The 23,484-nt window shown below is 36.7% G+C and overlaps 1 protein-coding gene across 2 annotated transcripts; it reads left to right on the top strand.

Moving 5' to 3' along the window:
- Nucleotides 1–6,438: 6,438 nt before the first annotated feature.
- LOC144976385 (hydroxysteroid dehydrogenase-like protein 2) lies at nucleotides 6,439–22,945 on the top strand. Of its 2 annotated transcripts, none has more exons than XM_078920648.1 (7): nucleotides 6,439–6,615; nucleotides 9,274–9,421; nucleotides 11,164–11,316; nucleotides 12,364–12,529; nucleotides 14,748–14,836; nucleotides 20,385–20,526; nucleotides 22,186–22,945. In XM_078920648.1, exons 2-7 carry the CDS (start codon nucleotides 9,295–9,297, stop codon nucleotides 22,376–22,378), a joined length of 870 nt encoding a protein of 289 aa, XP_078776774.1. In that variant the 5' UTR covers nucleotides 6,439–6,615; nucleotides 9,274–9,294; the 3' UTR covers nucleotides 22,379–22,945. The 2 variants fall into 2 exon arrangements, with proteins under 2 accessions (XP_078776774.1, XP_078776775.1); XM_078920649.1 differs by having other exon boundaries at nucleotides 6,464–6,777.
- The last annotated feature ends 539 nt before the right edge of the window (nucleotides 22,946–23,484 follow it).

Below are 23,484 nucleotides of genomic sequence, written 5' to 3'. Positions count from 1 at the left end.
AGGCTTGAGGAAGCAAAATGTTTTATTTCCATTAAACTTGTTCTTCATTGTTCAAAGCCTGAGTTTATTTTAATTATTCCTGATCTACAACATAATGTTTATTGCTGTTGGTTGAAGAAGGGTTTTGAGCTCGAAACGTTCCGTGTTTTGTATTTTGCTCTTTTTGAAGCCTTTGTATTCAATTTTGTTTATTACTTCTTTCTGTCCACAGTTTCGAGCAGCTTAGCACCACTTTGACTTTTGGTAATAAATAAATATCAACTTTCTCACTCTTGGACAGTGCTGCCAGGTGCCTTTGCAAAAATCCCGCCAACTTTATGCTAGAAATCAACCAACTTTATCCTATTTCATCTGCGACATTTCCCAAAATCCGCCATTTGATTTAAAACGTTTATAATACGATTCAATAGTCTGATGTCACGCCGCCTGGCAATGGCGGCCATCTTGGTTCTAAACAAAGAAAATCATTACTTTTTATGTTTCATGCTGGCAGGAACTTTTCATATGTCTTGTGATCAGAATGTGTAAAAGTCAAAACATGATCAAATGTAAGTGGGTTTTTTTCCTCTGGATACCCTTTATACTCGCCGGAGAAATATTTCAAACGGGCGTCCGCCATTGTTCCGATAGTTTAGAGCCAGTGTTACTAAGTTACCATGCGTCATTAGGAAGGAAGTGACGTTACGACTGTTGAAGAGTATTAACAATACTGTATTGTCTCGGAATAAGAATTATTTTACTAAACGCTGCTCACCTATTTACAACTTTCCTTTTCAAAGTCATGGAGATTCGGAGTTTCAATTGTGATTATTTGGTCTATAAGAGAGTGCACAATGTCTTTGTATTTACTTTCGCAACGTATTATGTTAAGAATGTCAAGTCTTCAAAGAGAAGTAAAGTAAAAGAGAGGTATATAGATAGATGGAAGAGATCGAGGCAGACGTACAGACACGCACACACACGTGCGCACAGATAGATAGACAAAGAGAGAGAGAGAGAGAGAGAGATGATGTCGTGGTGGTTGTAGTACTAGTGGTAGTGATGAAGATGTGGTGGAGGTGGTTGTAGTAGTAGTGGTAATGATGAGGATGTGGTGGTGGTGGTGGTGGTTGATGTATTGGTTGTAGTAGTAGTGGTCGTGATGATGGTCTGGTGCTGGTTGTAGTAGTGGTGGTAGTGATGATGTGGTGGTTGTAGGAGTAGTGGTGACGATGATAAAGGTGGTGGTGTTCGTGGTTGTAGTTGTAGTGATGATGATGTAGTGGTGGTGGTTGTAGTAGTAGTAGTAGTTGTAATGATGATGATATGGTGGTGGTGGTGGTGTAGTTGTGGTAGTGATAATGATGCGGTGTTGATGGCTCTAGTAGTAGTGGTTGTGATGATGAGGTGGTGGTGGTTGTAGAAGTAGAGGTAGTGATGATGATGTGGTGGTAGTGGTTGCAATAGTGGTGGTGGTTGTTGTAATAGTGGTGGTAGTGATGGCTGTAGTAGTACTGGTAGTGATGATAATGCGGTGGGGGTGTAGTGGTAGTGGTAGTGATAATGATGTGGTTTTGGTGGTTGTAGTAGTAGAGGTAGTGATGATGATGTAGTGGTGGTGGTTGTAGTAGTTGTGGTATTGATGATATGGTGATGGTGGTTGTAGTAGTAGTGGCAGCGATGATGATGAGGTGGTCGGAAAGGAGGGGGGGGGGGTATCCTTGGAACAAATTGACCTCACCGGAATTTGAGGGAGGTTGCCCGTAACCCGGAATTTTTTGCTCCAGACCGAAGTTTTGGCATCACTGAATATGTCTAAGCATCCCACCCCCCCCCCCCCCCCCCCCCCCCCATTTCTCTCTCAATCTCTCTTCCTCTCTCACTTTCCTTTTCTTCGTGTACTTCTAAGTATAATCTGCGCTTGAATCCGGCACTCAGTACATTTCAATGAAAGAATTTATTAAACAATGATCCACAAGCTGTTAAGATATTGTATTATCTTATACTATTATATTACTTCTATCACTAGATATCATCCCCAAGTCTGGATAAGGATATAGATGAGGATAAAGAAATATATTTGAATAGCCATGACTTGAAAAGTAGATTTGTTATTATTAGTTCTTTAAAACTTTTTAAAAACAAATAATTCGATGTATGTCCAATAATTTATACGAGAGAACCAATGTAAAACTAAAACAAAGCAACACGCTGGTCAATCAAATCTTGAATCGACAAATAATCACAAGCACCACGCCATTACTGTTCATAAAGAATGCCTTGGCCTAGTGAAACAAGCGAACGAATCACAATGCCATTATTCCTGTTTACAATTAATAAATAAATCGAACAAAGTATTAATGTAGAACTAATCCGAAGTGGTTTGAAGACTTGTAATTGAACACAATATTATAATCCACATCTATGATGGTAATCCATGAATTAAACTTTCATTGTTTAAAACAAACAGACGCAACACGATAAGCATGGAACTGTTGAATGAATAGCATATTGAATCTCGCGCTACACACACACATACAGCGACGTAATGAACACGCAATACCGGATGGCCTATACCGCAGTCAGCAATACGCGAGGGAAGCTGCCTGAGTGTGTGGTAGCCTTGAGCAAGACGCATCACAAACACATTCGATCCTTTCTCAAGTGCGTCTGAAATATCACAACGGATTGGCCTTCAACCTCTGGAAAAGAGAAGAAAGATAGATAAACTTAAATTGTTCCACAAGATCTACTACAAAGATTCGTGCCTTAAACTTCCAAACGACATCAAAGATATCGGCACAAGAAATACGAGGGGACACACAGCAAGAGTAACCATCCCAACATCAAAAACAGACGCCCACCTGTATTCGTTTTTCCCTTCCACTGCCCGACTATGGAATAGCCTCCCAGCTGAAGTGGCTGAAAACGGTTGCCAACATGCCTTCACTCGATTGCTCGAGTTCACAACGTGACTTTTTAATCTATGTGTTTTTGTTTTTTTAATTAGTATTATGTGCAGAGTTTTAGCAAGTTTAAAATGTAAAACCCTACAAACTGTGGAGTGATCCTCGACAATATTTGAGGTTTCCACAAGAAGAAGAAGAAGAAGAAGAAGAAGAAGAAGAAGAAGAAGAAGAAGAAGAAGAAGAAGAAGAAGAAGAAGTAGGAGAAGAAGAAGAAGAAGAAGAAGAAGAAGAAGAAGAAGAGCAGACCAGTTTGATGTCATTTTTTAGGTTTGTGTAGCGTCTAGTGAGTTGTCGTTAGTAGTGCTCAGGGAAACAAGTTATTTCATTGGTTGAACTATTGAATACAACTCACGATTTGTTTTCTTTTGTGGCAAAAGACTGGCATTTTGACGTCATTTTTTGGTCAGTGTTAGGCCATAACTTTACGAAGGCAACGCACGGTGTCAGGCTATAACTTTAGGAAGGCCACGCACGGTGTCAGGCCATAACTTTACGAAGGCCACGCACGGTGTCAGGCTATAACTTTACGAAGGCCACGCACGGTGTCAGGCCATAACTTTACGAAGGCCACGCACGGTGTCAGGCCATAACTTTACGAAGGCCACGCACGGTGTCAGGCTATATCTTTACGAAGGCCACGCACGGTGTCAGGCTATAACTTTACGATGGCTACGAGCAGACACACCAACTGTATGTCATGTCAGCCTAGTATTGGGCCCTTAGATATCATTATTCTGCTGTAGGTTCTGTAAAAACATGTAATTTAAATATTTAAATTTGGCCAGTAAACTCATCCTTCTAATACCGACCGATTAAAACGACCCTCATCATGGCAAATAATCTCCAACCTGGGACTTCACTCTGACCAAAAATTCTTTAACGTTTTGTTTTATTGTTTCTTTCTTGTTTTTGTTTTTTTTTTTGGTGTTGGGGGGGGGGGGGGAGGAGGTTGGGTTGTTGTTTTGTTTTAAATATATATATATATATATATATATATATATATATATATATATATATATATATATATATATATATATATATATATATATATATATATATATTAGTTTAAATTTTTGTTTTTTGTTCGTTTTGTTTTCTTGTTTGTTTATTTTTTGGGGGTTTTTTTGGTTTGTTTTTTTTGTTTTGTTTTTTAATTTTGTTTGTGTGATTTTTTGGGGGTTTGTTTTGTTCTTGTTTTTTTGTTTTGTTTTGTTTTTCAAAGCACGAGACAGTATTGTAAATATGTGTACTACTATTGTAGTCTGATATTGGACCTCATCAGCAACATGACGCTTGGATAACGGAAGAAATTATGTCAGTGAGAGCCATTATAATTATTATGACTAACACACACACACACACACACACACACACACACACACACATACACACATACACACAGATACACACACGTGGACTCATAATAATATGTGGTCGATCTATCGTCTCAAAACGGTATTATATCGAGATGAACCTCATATTCAACTGGGGATTTAAGCAACGTGTACTATTATGTAGGTCTGACATTCGAACGCACTTATGGGCCTAGTTTAGCATTGTTGTAATGGACAATCATTTTACCTTTTTTCTTTCTTTTTTTTTTTTTTTAGATTTCCATTACAACAGTGAACCCATCATAAATTGGGTTATCAGACCTGCAAATCGGTGAACGTCGATTTTAAGCTTTACTTATAACATTTTATAGTTTAAAATAAATGCCTTGACAGTGAGTTTTATTTATCCAATTAAAAAAAAAAATGAAAGCTATCGTAGTGTGTATGCCCTGTATATTACCGATTTCCTAATATTTCAGATCAATTTGGCTTTAAAATCAATTTTCTTCATCTAGCCCTTCTCGAAAAAATACGGCTTTGACACTGTGAGTAATAATATGTGAAGCCTAGGTTTAAGAGATTTAGTAAAGTCCGACGTGCGCTTAATTTCCAGGTCTGATAACCCAATTCATTATGGGATCATATCATTGTAATAGAAATTAAAAAAAAAAATGACGCAAAATATTGTCCATTACAACAATGTAGAGCAAGGTCTATAAAATTACGTTCGGATGTCAGACCTGCATATTATACGTTCACGTCGGTAACGTCCCAAGTGTTGGGAGTTGTTGACAAGATGAGGGTCATTTTTATCAATCAATAATTTGGAGAACGAGTTTTCTAGCTAAAATTGTAACTTGTTTGATTGTTTTGTTTTTTTTTCCTTATCATTGCAGGTTGGTAGTTTATTGATGACAATGAATATTTTTTTCTTAAAATTCATTTTTTTTTAAAAAATCACATTTATTCTGATCTCTTTATCTTAAAATTCACTTCATGGCATACGATTCATCCGGACAAAATACCGGTTATAGCTGGTGGGTTACCCTGACGAATACTCCAAAATCAAAACGGAGAAACACACCATAGGCTACGTGATACACACTCATTACTCATTGGTCGTTCCAGCCAGCCGCCATAAGGGCTGATCTAAATTGCCAAATTGGCATTTCAATGCTATTTTCAGAGTGTGTTTGAAGTCAATAGTTTTTTGGGTTTTTTTTCGAAGGGGATAGGGTCTTCCCCCCCCCCCCCCCCCCCTTAAAACCATCTGTTATTTTAGACCATCATTAATAACTAAACACAAAACACGCTAGTAAAACAACTTAATTGCTGGTATCATATTTCTGAGAATTATTGAGATTTCTAAGGCGTCCTTCAGACCATCAGGAAACTACCATACCCCCCCCCCTCTTCTCTCTCTCTCTCTCTCTCTCTCTCTCTCTCTCTCTCTCTCTCTCTCTCCCCTTGAAAATGTCACGCACATCGACAGTAATAATCAGTCTGACTGAGTCAATTGGAAATGTCACATCGCTGGCTGAGTCAGTTGAAAACGTCTCTGCACAGTAATTCGGTGTGGCTGAATCAGTTGAAATATCACATCACATCGACAGCAATACTCAGGATGACAGAGTCCATTTACTTATATACACATATTTAAAAAAAAAAAAGAAGACGAATGGCCTACAGAACTTAAACTAAATTATACTCGATTTAATTGTCAACGTTTAGCCGATAGACAAGTTAAAACTTTTAGGGTCCAAAGCATTTTCATTCTCAAGGCAGTTGGATTTTAAAAAGTAGACATAAGATAGACAAGGATACAATTTCCTTCATTCATACTCCATGGGGTGGGGGTGGGGGGGGTGGGGGGGGGCACAGAATTGGATGGCGGTCTCAGCGGTCTATTCAAAGCAAAGATTGGAATAACCCAGGTATCAGTAGCGTTACGGTACCACATAATATTGAGCTACCGCAGTGTTACTTTCTGGTTACACGGCCTTGCGGGAGAAATTGAACTCGGTACCTTAAGGATATGAGGCAACGATCCTACTGTTGTTCCACGTTACCTTTTTTAATTCATTATTTCGCTACCGCTTGGTGACTTTAGCATGAAAATGAGGCCGCTCACTTGTTTGACATTTTAAAGAAAATGTATCTGGCATACTGGCAGTGTTTTTTTTTGCCATTGTTGAACTTCATCATAATCACCTGAACAGAACTCAGAACAGCAAATTCTTCACTTCACTGCCTTTCAACTTTCAACTCGTTTATTATTATTTTCCCGGCTCAAGTGCGCATTGGTTCACCTGCTCCATTCAATTACATCTCAGGTATAATAAAAATTTTTTATTTGTTTGTAAGATTGCGTCAACTACCAATACCAAATAACAAAGTCTACTGAAATTTCTTTCTCAGCCACACACACACTGAAGGATCTTGAACTTGATTCGAAACCTTATTTCTTAGTCTGAGGTTTTACTGATAAGGCTAAGGTAATGATATAGCCTTTTCTATTAGCCTTGTATTAGATAGACTGCCTATTTGTTTTAAATTAGAAATTAGACTTGCGTAGATACGTCTAGATTCACATTCACAGACTAAGTGTAAGTAGACCTAGACCATCTAGTGTAAGAGTAAGAGAGTTGTGACGACTGTTCACTGATGGACATTCATAGAGGCCTCTGCATACTTCCCATATCATTCATCAAAACCATCGAGATTTGAATAATAATAATAGATAGATAGTAATAAGTTTTGGATACTACGCAAACTCGGGGACCCAAATAATTTTGGGGGTTTGGGAGGGGGGAAACTTTCTTTTTTTTAAAAAGTCTCTGTCTCTCCCCTCCCAAACTCCCAAAATTATTTGGGTCCCCGAGTTTGCGGCAGTACCAAAGTCTTGTTTTACCAAGGGATTTGAGTTTCAAATTCAGTTGGAATTGATTGAAAAAATACAGTGTTGTTTCTGGCTACTTATAACAGTTGTCAAAGACATTTTGACCTTTGATCCTTTGTATTCATGTTAATAAAAAGAAATAAAACTTGAGATATTTTCACTGTATTATTAATATCAAGAACAGCCTTGAACAATTACAGTTACATTCCATCTTTGGGATCTTTACGACTTGAATTTGAAGTCACAAGTCCAACATTTTGTCAACCTATCTTCAATTTCAAGGTAATTAAAAAAATAGAATTCCCTTTATTCATCAGTGATGATAATCTTCCGCGGAATTCTGGGATTTTAGGATTTTTCAGAAATTTTCCGCTGTTTTCGCTGTGTCAAACATTTTCCGCTAGGAAAAGGCTATTCGGACCCGAGTCTGAATTGCTTCCCGTGGCAATTCGGACTCGAGTCTAAACTCAATAAACTCCATGGCTAACTAGGGTCGAGTCTGAATAGTCTCCGATGGCTCTTCGATTCGGAATACTGCAATGCAATGCGCCCGGATGATGACCTTATCATTAGTGAAACTCTGTTACTATTCCGTTTGCAGCAATAGAAACTGTATTGGTCTTCCTAAACACACACACTCATGAGTATCTCCTAAGTCATTAAAAACAGAATAAGCACACACACACACACAGACACACACTCAACTTGCCACGGGAAGCAATTCAGACTCTGGTCCGAATTGCCACTTCGTTTCTGCTAAGTCGTAGTTAGTTGATAAATCACCGTTATGTCTTGTGTCAATTTTTGACACCTCTGCTCAGCCACCTGATTTTTGGTGACACTCCCATACCCATAACGTTAGTCTAGACACACTGGTGCCAAATATGAATAGTGGCACAAAACCCATGGTGGCCTTGGATGAAAAGATGATCAAAAGGGAAGGGGGTGGATCAAATGGATGTTAATATTTTTGTACCCTTTAGCTTTGTACTCTTTATTTTATTTATTTATTTATTTTTTTTTTTTTTTTGTTATGAATTGAATTGAATTCATTTCAACTTATGTCAAATTACCAATTTAAAACAATCTCTCTCTCTCTCTCTCTCTCTCTCTCTCTCTCTCTCTCTCTCTCTCTCTCTCTCTCTCTCTCTCCCCCTCCCTTTCTCTCTCTCTCTTTCTTTCTTTCTTTCTTTCTTTCTTTCTTTCTTTTCTCTTTACCATATTTTTTTTTTTTCTCAGCCAACCATCACTTCTAACTTCATATTATAATGTTTATAGATATCACTTGGTAATAATAAAGAGATAATGTAGGGCTGATCGATTGAAGTAATGATTTTTTAAAGGCTTTTAAATTAAATTCACTCATTTGATGGAATATGTTTTGCAATTAAGATTCTTATCTATAAGCTGCATAACCACAAGGTTGCAGTAATGCACACCGTAGCCGGGTTTGTAATATAAAAACAAATACATCCTTTTGGTCATAATCTCTTGATATAGTGGTCAGCATTATAGAGCTCTAAGATGTTTAATTGGAAATGACAATTTGTTTAATTTTATTTACAAAAAGTCAGTTTGTATTTAATGATCAGAATAGATGTTTTAGTTTTAGAAGTTAGTAATATATTACGTAATATTAAGTAACAATGAATAGCTATATTATTTTTGCATTCGATTTGGGCTTGACAGACAAGCCGATAGATTTTCCTCCTTTTTGACAAATTGTCATTATCATCTCTGATTCATCCCATAGGGGAAATTTGACTCTAGGGTCTATTCCAAGGGAAGACTGGAATAATCCAAGCGTCAGCCGCAGTGCAGCGCTGCAAATTGAGCTAAGGCGAGGTGACTTGCTCAAGGTCACAGAACGCAGATTGGCAGGTGATCGAACTTTCAGGTACAAAGCAAAGACTGTACTGCTGAGCCAAGCTGCCCCAGAACAAGAGAGAGAGAGAGGTGCATACTTTATAATAAAGGATTACTAACAAGAATACTGATTTCTTTTCCTTTTCACCTGCCACCAAAAACAAAATAAGTACAGACTGCACTACAACTTGGAACAGAAAAGGTGTTTTTTAACTTATTATTTCAGTGAGAAAGTACATCTTTGAGAATGAAATCAGCTTTGATTATCGGTGCTTCTCGGGGAATTGGACGACAAATAGCCTTGACATTATCAAAGAACGGCTATGGGGTGTGTGTGGCGGCCAAGACAGTTGAGTCCAGTGAAAGACATCCAGGTAAAGAACGATTTTCTTTTAATGTGAGATTCTTTCTATTCGTCAATTCTGTCGTGTATATATATATATATATATATATATATATATATATATATATATATGTATACATTTATTTTTTTTAGATGCTGAGGTTATTTTTGGGAGAAATTCCTGATGCATCTGCCACTATCACTAACAAACAGTACAGTAAATATAATTGTTGTTGCTCAACTTGAATTAAAATTTCTATTATTCCAAAGAAAGAGACTGGATCAGATTAATTTCGTGTCTCAAATTAGGGTCTCTCTTTTGTTATGGTTGTAACACCCAGGGACTCTTGGACTCAGCTATTGATGGTTTACAATTTTTGCAAGACTGAAATATATAAATTATAAAACAATAAAATTAATGAAAATTAATCATTTTAGTGGCTTGATAGAATAGATGTCAGCTTGTTTGTTTCTTTTGATAAATAAAACTATTTTTTGATGAGCATTACTACATAATTTACTGTTCGTAATGTCGAGTGGTGGATGCAGACAGAATTTCTCTCAAACTTTTATACTTCAGACTCGATTCAAAATTGTGCCAGAACCAGGTTTATCATCATAATTGTGCACAACTTATAATTTATCCAATGGTGAAACCAGAAGTGTTATTCGGGCTTAGAAGCCTTTTAACCAAATTTATTGTGGAGAGGAATCTCCCAATAGTGATTGTGGAGAGGAATCTCCCAATAGTGATTGCACATGATTGTGGTGATATATTATTATATTGACGCTATGAATCCTTGATTTGGCTATGAATTCTTTCTGGGTGGGGATCCTGACCTCCCATAGTGGGCAGGGAGGTACATGCTGTGTCTTCTATCCCCCCATACCCGTTTTCCAATTGTTTCCTGTCATTGTCTTGGAATGAGATTACTTAGTTTTGGCCTGATCCTTGCCGAAATTCCTTGGCTGGGAGAGAAACAGTCGAATGCATAGTTATAGTTTTGGGAGATGATATTTTTTTCCTTGTAAATCATCTCTCTGTTATGCATTATATTATGTTTAGTTTACATATTATACTATATGATTGGTAAACATTTGAGTGTATTCCTCTTAGTTGGGACCTGTGTTTGTGTCTGGATGAGACTTTTAGGTGATATGAAACTAAGTACTTTGACGATGTGCTCTTGGAATCTACATCTGTTCCCTATTTGAACCAATTCCCCTTTGTCTTACCTTTTCTTGTGTGCTTTAATTGTAATTCTAGAACTTTTTACTATCCCATTTTCTTTCTTTTTACTGGTGCTGATATGACCTTAATGTGTTGCAAGTGCTGTAAAACCCTTAAAACCAAAAACAATAACAGTATCTCTTTGATGTTTTATTGAATCACCCTGTACAATTTGCGGGTGGTTGGATGGGAGCATCACCCTTGAATCATATACCTATGATGTTCGCATGGGTGTACGATCCGATAGTGATGTCGTTTCTTCTTCTCTTTACTAGCCTATCCTGCTTCTTTGGTTTGTGATTGTATTTTTGACAGGGGATTTTTTTTGTCTGTAAATCTTCTGCCTGTTTGTTCTTGGTTATTTATAATTTAGCTTATGATATCTTTAGGTTATGATTTTGATTTACATTTGTACTATTTTTGTTAGATTGCTTGTTTTTTTGTTTCAGCGGTCTCTCATATAACCTCATTTGTGTTGGAAGAGACCTAAAGCAACAAACAAACAAAAATCACCCTGTACAATTTGACATTATCTCCCCCAGGCTCCGTCCACGATGTTGTCAGTGAAATCAAATCCAATGGCGGAGAAGCGTTTCCCATGCGGTGTGATGCCAGAGTGGAGGATGACGTTTCCAACACTGTAGAATCGTGTATGAAAACATTTGGCAAGCTGGATGTCGCCATCTACAATGCAGGTAAACATCATCATCGGCTACTTCCTACTTTACCATACCTGCCTATTATTACGGACCGTCCGTAATTGTTACGGAAGTGTAAGGACAATTATGGACTTACGGAAATAGAAGAAATATTACTGATACAAATGGTTGCAACGTTTAATTAAAAAATAATAATTTTTTTTTTCCTTATTTACCGCATGCTACAATAAAAAAATCTCAATGCCTCGTTGGCTGGCGACGAGTGACATCATCGACTCGACACGGAAACTTTACCCTTTTTTTAGACACAGTGCAGTGTCGAAAGTAGGAGTAGGTCATCAATAAGCATATTATTATTGCGGGGGTCAGCCGACCCTAAGTAGTAGGCCTATATAATATGATAAGTTTATTTTACATATATGAAAGGGTGTATCTATCATTATTTTTGTTTGCTTTAGTATTACTGAAATTTTACCATTAATTACTGATGAATTTTGTATTTCTTACTGAATTCGAAATTTTCAAGTAGGCAGATATGCTTTACACTCACAAAAAGCTTTTTTAAAAAATCATCCTGAACAATTTTACTACATACATTTATTTGTAGATAAAATGATCACCTGTTGTCCACAGTTCTTAAGTCTCCAGTAAGTCATACCAAGGTCTGTCCTTTATGTTTTCACATGGTTGTCTTGTTTCATATAGCAAAGAATGCATAGCTTGGTTAAACACACAGGTTTTGACAGTTAGCCTAGTTCTGACCCCTCAGTTTGTGTGAGAGTAAATATGTAAAGTTATCGAACAACTAGGTATGGAAAATTGCTGACTATGTCTCCGTTTATTACAACTGTACTTCTGTACAATGACAAAAATGTATATATAATCTTGTTCCGATAATTTAGAACCAGTTACTATGCGTCATTACGAGGGAAGTGACATCACGACTGTTGAACCTTAGAACCAGTTACTATGCGTCATTACAAGGGAAGTGACATCACGACTGTTGAACCCTATTTTGCATCAGTTAAAAATACAATGGTGTTTTTTTATTACTCATCTTTATTTTATCCTTAACCTCTACAGGCTCCATAATGTGGAAGGATGTGCTTGACACGACAGTTAAAGACTTTGACCTGATGAATTCCGTCAACACCCGTGGGGCTTACTGTATGGTCAACAAGGTCTTGCCCCACATGCTGGAAAGGGGTCAAGGTCGAATGCTTCTCGTCTCCCCACCAGTCTACAACAGGTGAGAAACACAACTAGGTATAAAGTGATGTTCAAGCTAGGAGTGAGCTTGTTTAAAAGTAGAGAGTGGTGGGGACTGCCCAAAGCCTGGGATTGTGAAAAAACAAACGAAAGAGTGATTGATGATGGAGAGGTTCTGGATGGGGGCAATACAGACAATAGGAAGCTGATCTGTTCTTATGATTCCATTCACACCCCTGGGACTCCCTGACCCCGTAACCCACGCCACACAACTGTTTTATTCATACTCCAACCACTATTGAGTACAGTCGATACAAGTTATATTGCATTTTATTTTATTTGTTTTCCACATTCATCTGTTTATTGTTGTGCTGATGAAGGGTTTGTTACCCGAAATGTCCATTGTCTGTGTTGTTCCCATCCGAAACCTCTCCATTAACAACACAGACCTGCCAACCAGTAAGATTTCGCGTATTTTAGTACAAATACGCGGATACGATTCCAATGGATTTATGTGATGTGAATGACGTTGATACATTTGATGCCTTGATACACACATGTCGTACACCAACTGTTGATGTGTTTCTGAATGAATGATGCATCACATTTAGTACTATAGTTATCATTTCAGTTATATGATGCCAGTTTTCACCAATATTTTTCTATACATTTTTGAGGATTTGCATAGAATTATGCTTATAAGCTTATTTTATACTTTAAATAGTCTCAGACCAAATTTAAGCTTTTGCCACTTATTACTCATAAGCTTAAACATAAATTGATTATTTCCCTTTATAATAACTAAATTTACTCTATTTTGATTTATAGAATTTATAATGATCTTTTTTTCCTTAACTGTTTTGTACGAGTCTTGAATTACAAAGTGGGCAGCTTTAGTAACGGTATTTGGTTCAAAATGAATTCTCTAGAACCATTTTAGAAGTATTTAACTTGTCTTTGCATATTACATACTTTGGAAGTTCCCATCATTTGACCAAAGTAATAATATTAGTAGGATGTAGTAGTAAAAGTAGTAGTGAAAGTAGTAATAGTAGTATTAGTAGTAGTGAATGCTCAAAAAAAGAGAGAGAGAGAGAGAGAGAGAGATATCATTAGATAACATATATGGAAAATATCTTGCCACTTGCAAAATGTCACGTATTAAATTGAAGACTACTCTCCCAAATATTATATCTCAAAACTTATAACTGATTTATTGGGCTAGCAGATATCACCATCAAAAGTTCATTTGGTACATCAGCATCATCCCCACATCATCATCTCTTAGCACCACCATCATGACATCACCACTTCTACAACTGCCATCACAGCATTGTCACTGCCACAACCACCACCACATCACTTCTACCGCCACCACAGCTTCATCATCATCACCATCACTATAACAACCACCACTTCTTCCACTGACACTAGCATCAATACTACCTACATGTTTGGGGCCTTTTGGTCATTTCTTTGAGTGTTTCGAAAGCAATTTCCTTTGATATTGCAATTTCTGAGCCTTATGATAATTTAAAATGGCCATTAAGTTTTAGTTTCTTGATAAATCGATAATTTTGTAATCACTAGAGATTGCTTGAATGGTGAAGATCAGAGTTTATTTTGATTTGGGTTTGGTGTTAGCTTTTATATAAATTTTTGTATAGTGCCACTTTTTTTCCACTCACGCGGACAAAATACACTTTTTAGGGTCATAGAATACTCTTTTCATCCTGGGAAGGTTGGCAGGTCTGACAACAACCCAACATGTATTCTTCCGCGTAATCATTACCCAACCTGCGAACGATCTGCTTAGAATTTGTATCTGTTTTGTTTATGAAAATTGTACTGTAGGTCAAGGTTAAAGCAATGTACTTGTACACATTTTATTATTCAATAAGCCATTTCTTTTAGAATTTGAAAGCTTTGTCGATTCAAGGTCTCCACAGATACCGATATATCCCTCATCGAACACACTACTGGTAGTGGTAACTGGTCTAGATTTGATGAGCATGCTTGAAAATACTACCTTAAAAAGCAGGGAAAAGTATTTTCCTGAATCATTTCTAGGCCTGTCTTCCTTTTTACTGGCGCTGATATGACCTTAATGTGTTGCAAGCGCTGTAAAACCCTTAAAAACAAACATCTTCATAATATCTTGAATCTCTGCCCTTACATTCCACTACTTAACTCTACAGATCTTTGATCTATGCCCTTACACATTATTGTCAACACGTCTTCAATCTTTCTCTGGACAGGTTTTTCAAAGGCAAGACCCCTTATTCCATGACCAAAGTAGCCATGACAGTGTTGGTGCATGGATTGGCCAATGAATTGGAAGGAACAGGTAAGCATTTTGTCCTATACACACCTTTCATTACAGTTGTCAATGTTTTTGTTTTCAATCGGATAGTTCTGTTGAAGACATTACTATTACTATTATCGCGTATAAATGAAATTTTATGAGATTGTCCTCCATTGTTTATTCTCTCTCTCCCCTTTTTATCTTTCTCACAATCTCTCTTTTTTTATTAATCCCTTTTTTTCTCTTTGTTACATTCCCAATCTCCCACAATCCCCTTCCACTTCCTTATCATCCTCGCTTTCCCTAAAACTTCACCGTTATATTTTATCATTTTATTATATTTATTTAAAAATTATTTTAAAAAACAAAACAAGGTAAGTACCTGTATTCCTCAGGCCTGCCTCGTACACTTAAAAAATCTGAACAAACTTTGTAAAAAAATTGTTTTTCTCTTTTTATTTTTTTTTGGGGGGAAAATACTAACATATGATAGATGGGGAGGGGTTGGGGGGGGGGGGGGGGGTGTTATTTCTGCTTGTTTAGAAAGTCACTCATTGGTGGATACCATTTCGTATTGAATTATCTACATGTAATCTGAAGCACTTGAAAATAACGATTTTTGTATATCTATATGTTGACATATCTGTATATGGGTCTGATGTTTACATTTCAATTCAAGGGTGATACAGAATTTTTAAAAATAGATTTTATGTCTGTGTACACGGCAAGTCTGGTTTTATATATGCTTTGTACGCTAGTGCTAGGGAAGAGTAATGACATTGATGATGAGGAGAAATGCAAATATTTTGAAAGATAGTTATGGTTGTGATAATAAATGAGGAGAAGAAGATGTCTATGTGGTCTAGTGGTATGATACTCGCTTTAGGATCTGAAGGTCTTGGATTCGAGCCTCGCTCGGCGCATAGTTGAGTCCTTGGAAAAGACTCTTTACTCACATTCTCTCACCACACTCCGGGTGTAACATGAGTACCTGGCTGTCAATGGTGTTGTCATGTCCGAAAAAAATTGCAATATCGCCTATCAGTCGTCATGTCTTGTTCTACTTGTTAAGTGTTGCTGTTGGCTACAGCCCCCTTGTAAAGTGCTTTGAGCATGTTTAGTGGATATTGCACTATATAAAAGCTCAAGTTTTAAGTTTAAGAAAATAAAAATAATAAAACAAAACATTGCGCCAATCCATACATCATTGTGAAATGTCGTCGCCAAGGCATTCTGTGAAGGAATATAGATAATCCATTAAACACTGGTTTGATGTCAACATGAATAACCCTTGTTGTCCCAAGTGAGCCAATTGGGAGACTAATGATAACAATAATGATGATGATAACAGCATTTATGTATAAAGTTCAGAAACACAGTAAAACGCTTGAATGTTGAGAATCTAGAATTAAGTTTCCTTCACTGTATTTAAGCATAATGTGAAAAGTGCAAAAATCTAATTTTAAAACAATTATGAGCAGGAGCCATTATGAATATAGTCAGGAAGAGAAGACTAAATGTGACAGGGTAGGGAAGCAATGCTTTTGTCCTAGGTTGGACTACAACCCCCCCCCCCCCCCCTATCTCTCATAGAGCCAATCATTGTTCCGTATTTTGCCTTTAGGGCAAGTAAAAAGCTAGAGGAGAAAGCTTGATTTTAATTTTGTCTGATATATATATCAGATTATTTAATTGTTCTCTTCATTTTCTGTTTTGTAAAATAGAGTGGAAAAATATTGCTAGTAATTTTGTATTTTCATTTCATCATGAAGGATGTTATTCTGGATGGTTTCATTTACTATTTAAGCTTTGCTGACTTACTTTACTGAATCAGTGATCAGTCTTATGCTATAACATAAAAGTTAGATGTCTTAAAGCTTGGTGAATGATCCTATAAGCTATTGTGGTGATTGCCATCGTGAGAGAAGGATCGTTTGTCACAATATTTGATGTTCCATGCCGTTGTCATCTATAAATATCCGTATGGCTGTTAAAGTTTGGATCTCTAAGATGCCATTGTGTCACCCCGAGTTTGAATCCCAACATTTCCAAAAGTGTATTGAAATAGGGGAGTATAAATTGGGCTGGCTTCTACACCTCAGTAGATACTGTTACAATTTTCTCACCAGTGTTGAAGAGCTTACTGTATTGTCAAATTCATTGTCGCCATGTATTTATACATTTAATCGTGGTACTATTTATACATTTAATTGTGGTACATAAAGATTTGGAAGGCCAGAATTCAAATGTCTAGTTTTGTTTTACTTACAATTAGAGCAGTTGCACGTTAAAATCCCATCTGATCTGTGCTTAAAATAAGTTGTTACACAGGCTCAAAATATGAGATTATGAGTTTATAGATGTTTTTTACTTGCCAAATAGTTTACAAAATTATGTTGATTTATAAGTAATATAATGTGACAAAAACTCCTTAGTTACAACCTATCAGTCATAACTTCCAATCACAGATAATAGAAAAAGAGAAACAATGCTAACTTTAACATCATTTTTACTTCATGCCATCTATATAATGCCAAACACAGGAAGGCAATGACCCCTTCTATGATGGAATGGGGTTTGTAAGGGTTTGGATTTTGTCATATGTAAAAATATTTACTAGTCAAATAAGCAAAATGAAAGTATGGTGAAACTAATAAATGATGATTAAGAAAAGGCGTCCACATAGATTTATACCTTGGGATTTTTCAATGTCCCTTTCTACAAATAGCATTTAAGAAGTTGTTTGGACCTGATAGGTCAAAATGATTTAGAAAAGAAATTTTGCAAACATTTTCCTCGTCTGATCAGAGATGGATGTTTGATTTTAAGCCCCATCCTATGTCAAGCAGCATTGTGTTAGTCCATGAATTGTATGGGTGTCAAATCTTTTGTGTTAGATTTATATGCTGTTCCATTATAATGTTCTGTTTTTTAAATGCAAGGCACCCAAAGCTTTAAGTGCTATACAAATGATAAACGTAATTTAAAAACAAATTGGTTTATGATGATCAAAAAGTCATTTGAAGAGCATTAATTAAGGTTTTAGGCGTAATTAGACCATACAGAAAGTATTGCACTATAAACCAGTATTGAATTCGGAGGATTGTAAAATGTTATTATAGTCTTATTTGATGCTATGCTATGAGAAACTAAAAGTCTGTTATTGACAATGTGACATTTGACCAGTATTCACCAACCATCAATATCCATTGGAATTCGAATCAGTCACCGTGTGAATTTTCCTTAATTGCTTTACCACATCAAGAGAATATATGTGTCTGAATGACAATCAGTCGGATGTTGAAGAGGTTTGAACTGAGATGTTGCCCAGTTCAGTTAGAAGCTCAGTTTTTATCAAAAATGATTTCTTGTCATAAACGATTAAATCAACCCTTTTTGTACGTCTTCGGGAAATATCAAAGCATATTTTCACTTCTAATTATTTTTTTACAGCTAGTTAAGTTGAAAAAGTATGAAATTTGAGAAAAGTTGCTGGATACTTTTTCCATACATCTAATCATAAGTTCATGAAAAATCACCCGATTTACTTCAAATAAAGATTAAACTGCTCTGGGGAGCACATTCTTTCAGAAAAAAAAAATATTTAAAAATGCAAATCCCAAATTTTCACCTTCCGACTGATTATGTCATGTACTGGCACGTGTCCATTTTGACCCTAGACGAATCATCACAATCTCCATTGTCTGTTTCTGACAAGAGATTTACTTTGTTTTGACTTACCCTGGCTTACAACGCTTTCATATCGGCTAAAAATAGCAATCAACTTTCTGTATCAAGAAGAATTGGTCAGGGGTGAAGGTCGTCCGGAAATTCCTGGATAAATAATTAGTACTATTATTTCCCTGGCATTTTTTTTTCTTTTTCTGTCATCGGAGAATGGCCTGGACAAATTTACAAATATGGCCATCACAATAAATATCTTTTCTTTTGGTGGGGAGGGAGTGGATGAGGGGTGTATTGGAGATTTGAACCTTACCACAGGAGTGTTTTAGAGTTCGCCATAGCTCAGTTGGTAGAGTACTCGCTCCACATGCAAAGGAACCGAGATTGATCCCAGGTGAAGTCGAGATTTTTTTTTTCTGCCTCCCCCCTCCCTCTATTCACCCAGCAGTGATTGGGTAGCTGGGTCTGTAAAACCTGGGGAAAAGTACTTTGTAATAGACTGGAGTCCTATCCAAAGGGTTTTAAGCAATTGTTATTGTCCTTTTCATGCCATACAAAGAGGGATAAAACTGGCTATATGGGCCTTGACTCTAAATCTAAAGGACTACTTTTACCACAGGGTATTCAGAGAAACTGATTGGCTCAACTTTGACCCTTGAGTCGATGGATTGTTTTTTTTGTTCGTTTAGGTTAGTCATTTGTTTCATAACACATTCTTTGCTTTTCAGTTTACGTTTGTCGTCGACCAAGACGAGATTTACACAATGTAATCTCTCTTTATAACTTGTGGAGGGAAATAGAAGATAGAAAATAGAGGAAAAAAAAACATGATCCGAGTGTCTCCCCTGGAATTGAACCCAAGGTTACCCAGATGTAAAGGCAGAACGACTTGAAGTCCATTGCCTGTGACCCCTGTCCCCTCCCAGCCCCTTCCCTGGTTGCTGCTATGTATCCATTGAATATGATAAATACATAATGTTACAACATATTGGTGGTAGAACAAGTTTGTGGACGTCAAATTTTGTTCCAGGTCTTTGATCTTTTGTCAAACCCGATTTTGAGAGATGTCCTCACAAGAAGACAAGAAGCACACACTCTCACAAGATGAAAACGAAGAGAAGAGATTGTTGCCCGTTTTGCACCACTCTATGCTGCTCTTGTAGCTGGTGGACCAGACATTGTGGTTGACTGGCTGCCATTGCTGGACACACGTGTGAGGTGTCAGGACCCGGCCAGTTGACACGGTTCTCACACACGTGTAAATAACCAATCTTACCTTGCCTTTCCTCCTTCCCTTCTCGATGCCAGCGTGTCCGCCTGTCTGATGATGAACCAAAAATGGCTGAGTTGTTTGTACTTAAACTTTTTGTGTTTTTGTCTGTTGTTGTTGTAATGTAGAAAGAAAAAAAAACAACAAACAAACCATTTTATTTATTTGTAGATAGAAGTTTGCCTTTACTTTTTTAAAATTTATTTACTTTATTTTTCTTTTTTTTTAAAAACAAAAGTTGCATCTATTTTGAGAGAGATACAAGGCAGTCAAAAGGCCTCTTGAATATTCATTTTATCATAGAAGCTTGACTAATTGAAATGTTTTTCTATTTCTAAAGTTAAAAACGTCATACAAACTGAGGGCACACGCAATTTTAAAGATTTTAAAAGTTGTTTTAATTTTTGGTAGCTAGTTGGGAAAATACTTAATGAAATACAGTCGAAATGAGAATAATATTTTTCATCTTTAAATTACAAAAAAAAAAAAAGTTTGTGATATTCTAACAGTGAGCTATGTTGTACCTTTATCTGTCTCAACTCCTTGTTGAAATTTTTGTGGGAAATGTTTTTCTTCATTCTATTCCAGTCATGGCCAAGTGTGTTTTATTGACACGGTTGTAAATTGTGTCCACAGGTGTGTCCATCACGTCTCTGTGGCCTGCGACTGTCGTTGAGAGTCATGTGACCAAAGTCCGCAATTTGCCACCGTGTTTCATGAGGAAGTCCGACATATTTGCTGATGCCTGTCTCGGTGTTGCGGAAGAAAAAACAGAAAAGTAAGTTTGGGAATATTGACTTCTTTGAGCAATACGACATTGTAAAGCTTTTTATGATTAGTCTTTAGCAGAAGAGGTTGACTGATTTTTTTTTGGGATGTTTTATTTTATTGTATTTTTCTTTCTTGCTTAGTCTGGCACCTTTCATACACACTTGTTCAGTCGTAAACATTGTTCTTAGGCCACCACAGACTAAGCAATTTGATTGAAATAAAAACTATATGGCAGCCCTGTATAGATTTTGTCAAGCCAAAGCAGCTTTGATGCTAGTCGACGTCTTATTCAGATTGGATTCACTTTCACTCTTTTATTCTCAACATTTGTAAGAGTCAAATAGATTAGCCGTGATGAGAGACGACAAGCTCTCACCAAACTGGTTGGTCGAAATGCACAATTGTCAATCCCAAAACAAAGGATATTGCCCTGTCTCTCTTTACAACTGTCATTGTCTACCTGTTGTCAAGACAATGCCCAGACCCCTAGCCTCCTGGATGGGGATCCTGACCTCCCATAGTGGGCAGGGAGGTACATGCTGTTTCTTCTATCCCCCCACACCCGTTTTCCAATTGTTTCCTGTCGTTGTCTTGGAATGAGATTGCTTGGTTTTGTCCTGACCTTGGTTGGAGTCCTTGTCTGAGAGGGAAACAGTCGAATGTATAGTTAATGTTTTGGGAGATGATATTTTTTTCCTTGTAAATCATCTCTGTTATGTATTGTATTATGTTTTATTTACATATTATATATGATTTGTTAACATTTGAGTGTATTCTTCTTAGTGGGGACCTGTGCTTGTGTCTGGATGAGACTTTTAGGTGATCTCAAACTAAGTACTCTGATGGTGTGCTCTTGGAATCTACATCTGTTTCCTATTTGAACAAATTCCCCTTTGTCTTACCTTTTCTTGGGTGCTTTAATTGTAATTCTAGAACTTTTTACTATCCCATTTCTTCCTTTTTACTGGTGCTGATATGACCTTAATGTGTTGCAAGCGCCGTAACACCCTCAAAAGCAAACAAACAGACCCCTAGCCTCCTATTTATTGTTCACAGATGACATTATAAACCCATACTGCAAAGTCTCGCCCTCTTTTGTCTGTAATAGAGTGGTGACACACTACTGTAGCATTAAATCCTGCTCACTCTCGATTCTTCAACCTGTCATGATTTTTTATCCATGATAAAATTTAATCCTATTTTGTTTGCTTGAGTTTGCCACTTGTTGAAATTTTGTTGCAATTAAACCAAAGTTTGTTGACTTTTATATAGAATTAAATCTGTTTCTTGGGAAATGCTGCGATTAACTGAAGGTTGCGGTTATCTGGACTGTATTATTATTATTATTATTATTATTATTATTATTATTATTATTATTATTATTATTATTATTAAAGTTGTGTAGGAGAGGTCTTAGGGTTGAGTCATCAAGTGACCCTCTGTATTTATCTGGTTTTATGTCAGATTGACCGTGATTGACAAAATCATATTTATAGTTAAAATTATCAGAACCAAAAATATGAAATTCTGGAGCTCCTGGTTTGGAATTTCAAACAAGTTTCTAACGCTGCTGTGTGACATGGGGGGAGTGTGGGAGTTTGCATGGGGAACCAGTTTGAACTTTCAAATGCAGGAGTTCAACCATCTTGTTTGGCATCCATTCCAGGTTGAATGGTAAAGCCCTGATTGACGAGGACTACCTGCGCACTCTTGGTGTGACCGATTTCACCCAATACCGCTGTGACCCCAAGAGTGAACCAGGACGTATGGTGCCCAAAGCCTTCCCGTCTCTCATGGTGGAGGAAGAAAAGGACGACCCGCCAGTGCGGGCCAGGAACAAGAACTTGTCCAAGCTGTGATTCTCAGTTGTTCAAAACAAATAATATCAAATTCTGGTTTGACTCTCTCCTTAATAACGATTTTAAAAAACCCATCCCACTCGTTACAATACAATTTATGAACTTAATTTTTCTGACATAGTTTTGTTTTTTTCCATCTCAAGGTTTGAAGAAAAATCTTTGTTTTATCCGAAATAGCTCTGTGATTTGATACAACTTGGCATGTCTCACTTTCAGCAGAGGGGATAAAATTGATTTTCTTTACCCTTTCCATACTGACCATTTTCAGAAATTTTTTCAAAAACCATCATACAAAACCCCCCCACAAAAATAGATGATTTCCACTCAAAGTCACAGAGCTGCCAACCTGAATGGAAATGAAGCTTTTTGTTCCGAGATATAGGCGGTCAAGTTTTGTAAAAAAAAAAAAAAAAAAAAAACAAACAACAAGTCCATGTAAGAGAGTTTTCAACACTATAAAGTTTAAGAATTTAACAACATGGCATTGTAAAGAGACCGCATAATGTGTTCAAGCACCTTGAGGTTTCGACAAAAGGCGCTATAGAAATTTGCTTATTATTATTATTATTAAGTCAAAACCTACAGAATGATACAATCAATTTGTTTAAACAATGTGTCATAATACAACTAGATCATTGAAATTCCTCTACCTTCCTCCTTACAAAATATATATCGGGAAAGTCGGTTCATTGACATAATACTTGCGTTCATTCTGACATGAGGACGAATTGTGTAAATTCACTCCAAAACACACTCTGCTTAATTCAATCCTGATTTCTGCCAAAAATGTGTAGAACTGGGAATTATGGGATCCATCTGCATAGCTGCGTAAACTACTCAGTTATGTCAAATGAAATAACTGGCACTAAATCCCATTGTGAAAGGACTTGGAAACGTTATTCAATCTTGCCAAGTGTAAATTGTTCATGAATGTTTTCAGTCTTGCCAAGTGTAGATTGTTCATGTACAAAGGTAGATTTAGTGACCAGTATTATTTTCCTCATTTTTAAGACTCGAGTTGATTTCTATTATTATTGGTTAAAGATGAAAAAAAAAAAACCCCAATAAAAATCACCCTTAGTTAGCTCCGTTTGTACTATGAAAAC

Source organism: Berghia stephanieae, chromosome 7, assembly GCF_034508935.2.
Source record: "Berghia stephanieae isolate SIO BIC M18660-M18661 chromosome 7, UCSD_Bste_1.3, whole genome shotgun sequence".
Taxonomy (NCBI): domain Eukaryota; kingdom Metazoa; phylum Mollusca; class Gastropoda; order Nudibranchia; family Aeolidiidae; genus Berghia; species Berghia stephanieae.
This window is presented reverse-complemented; position numbering and strand designations above follow the sequence as displayed.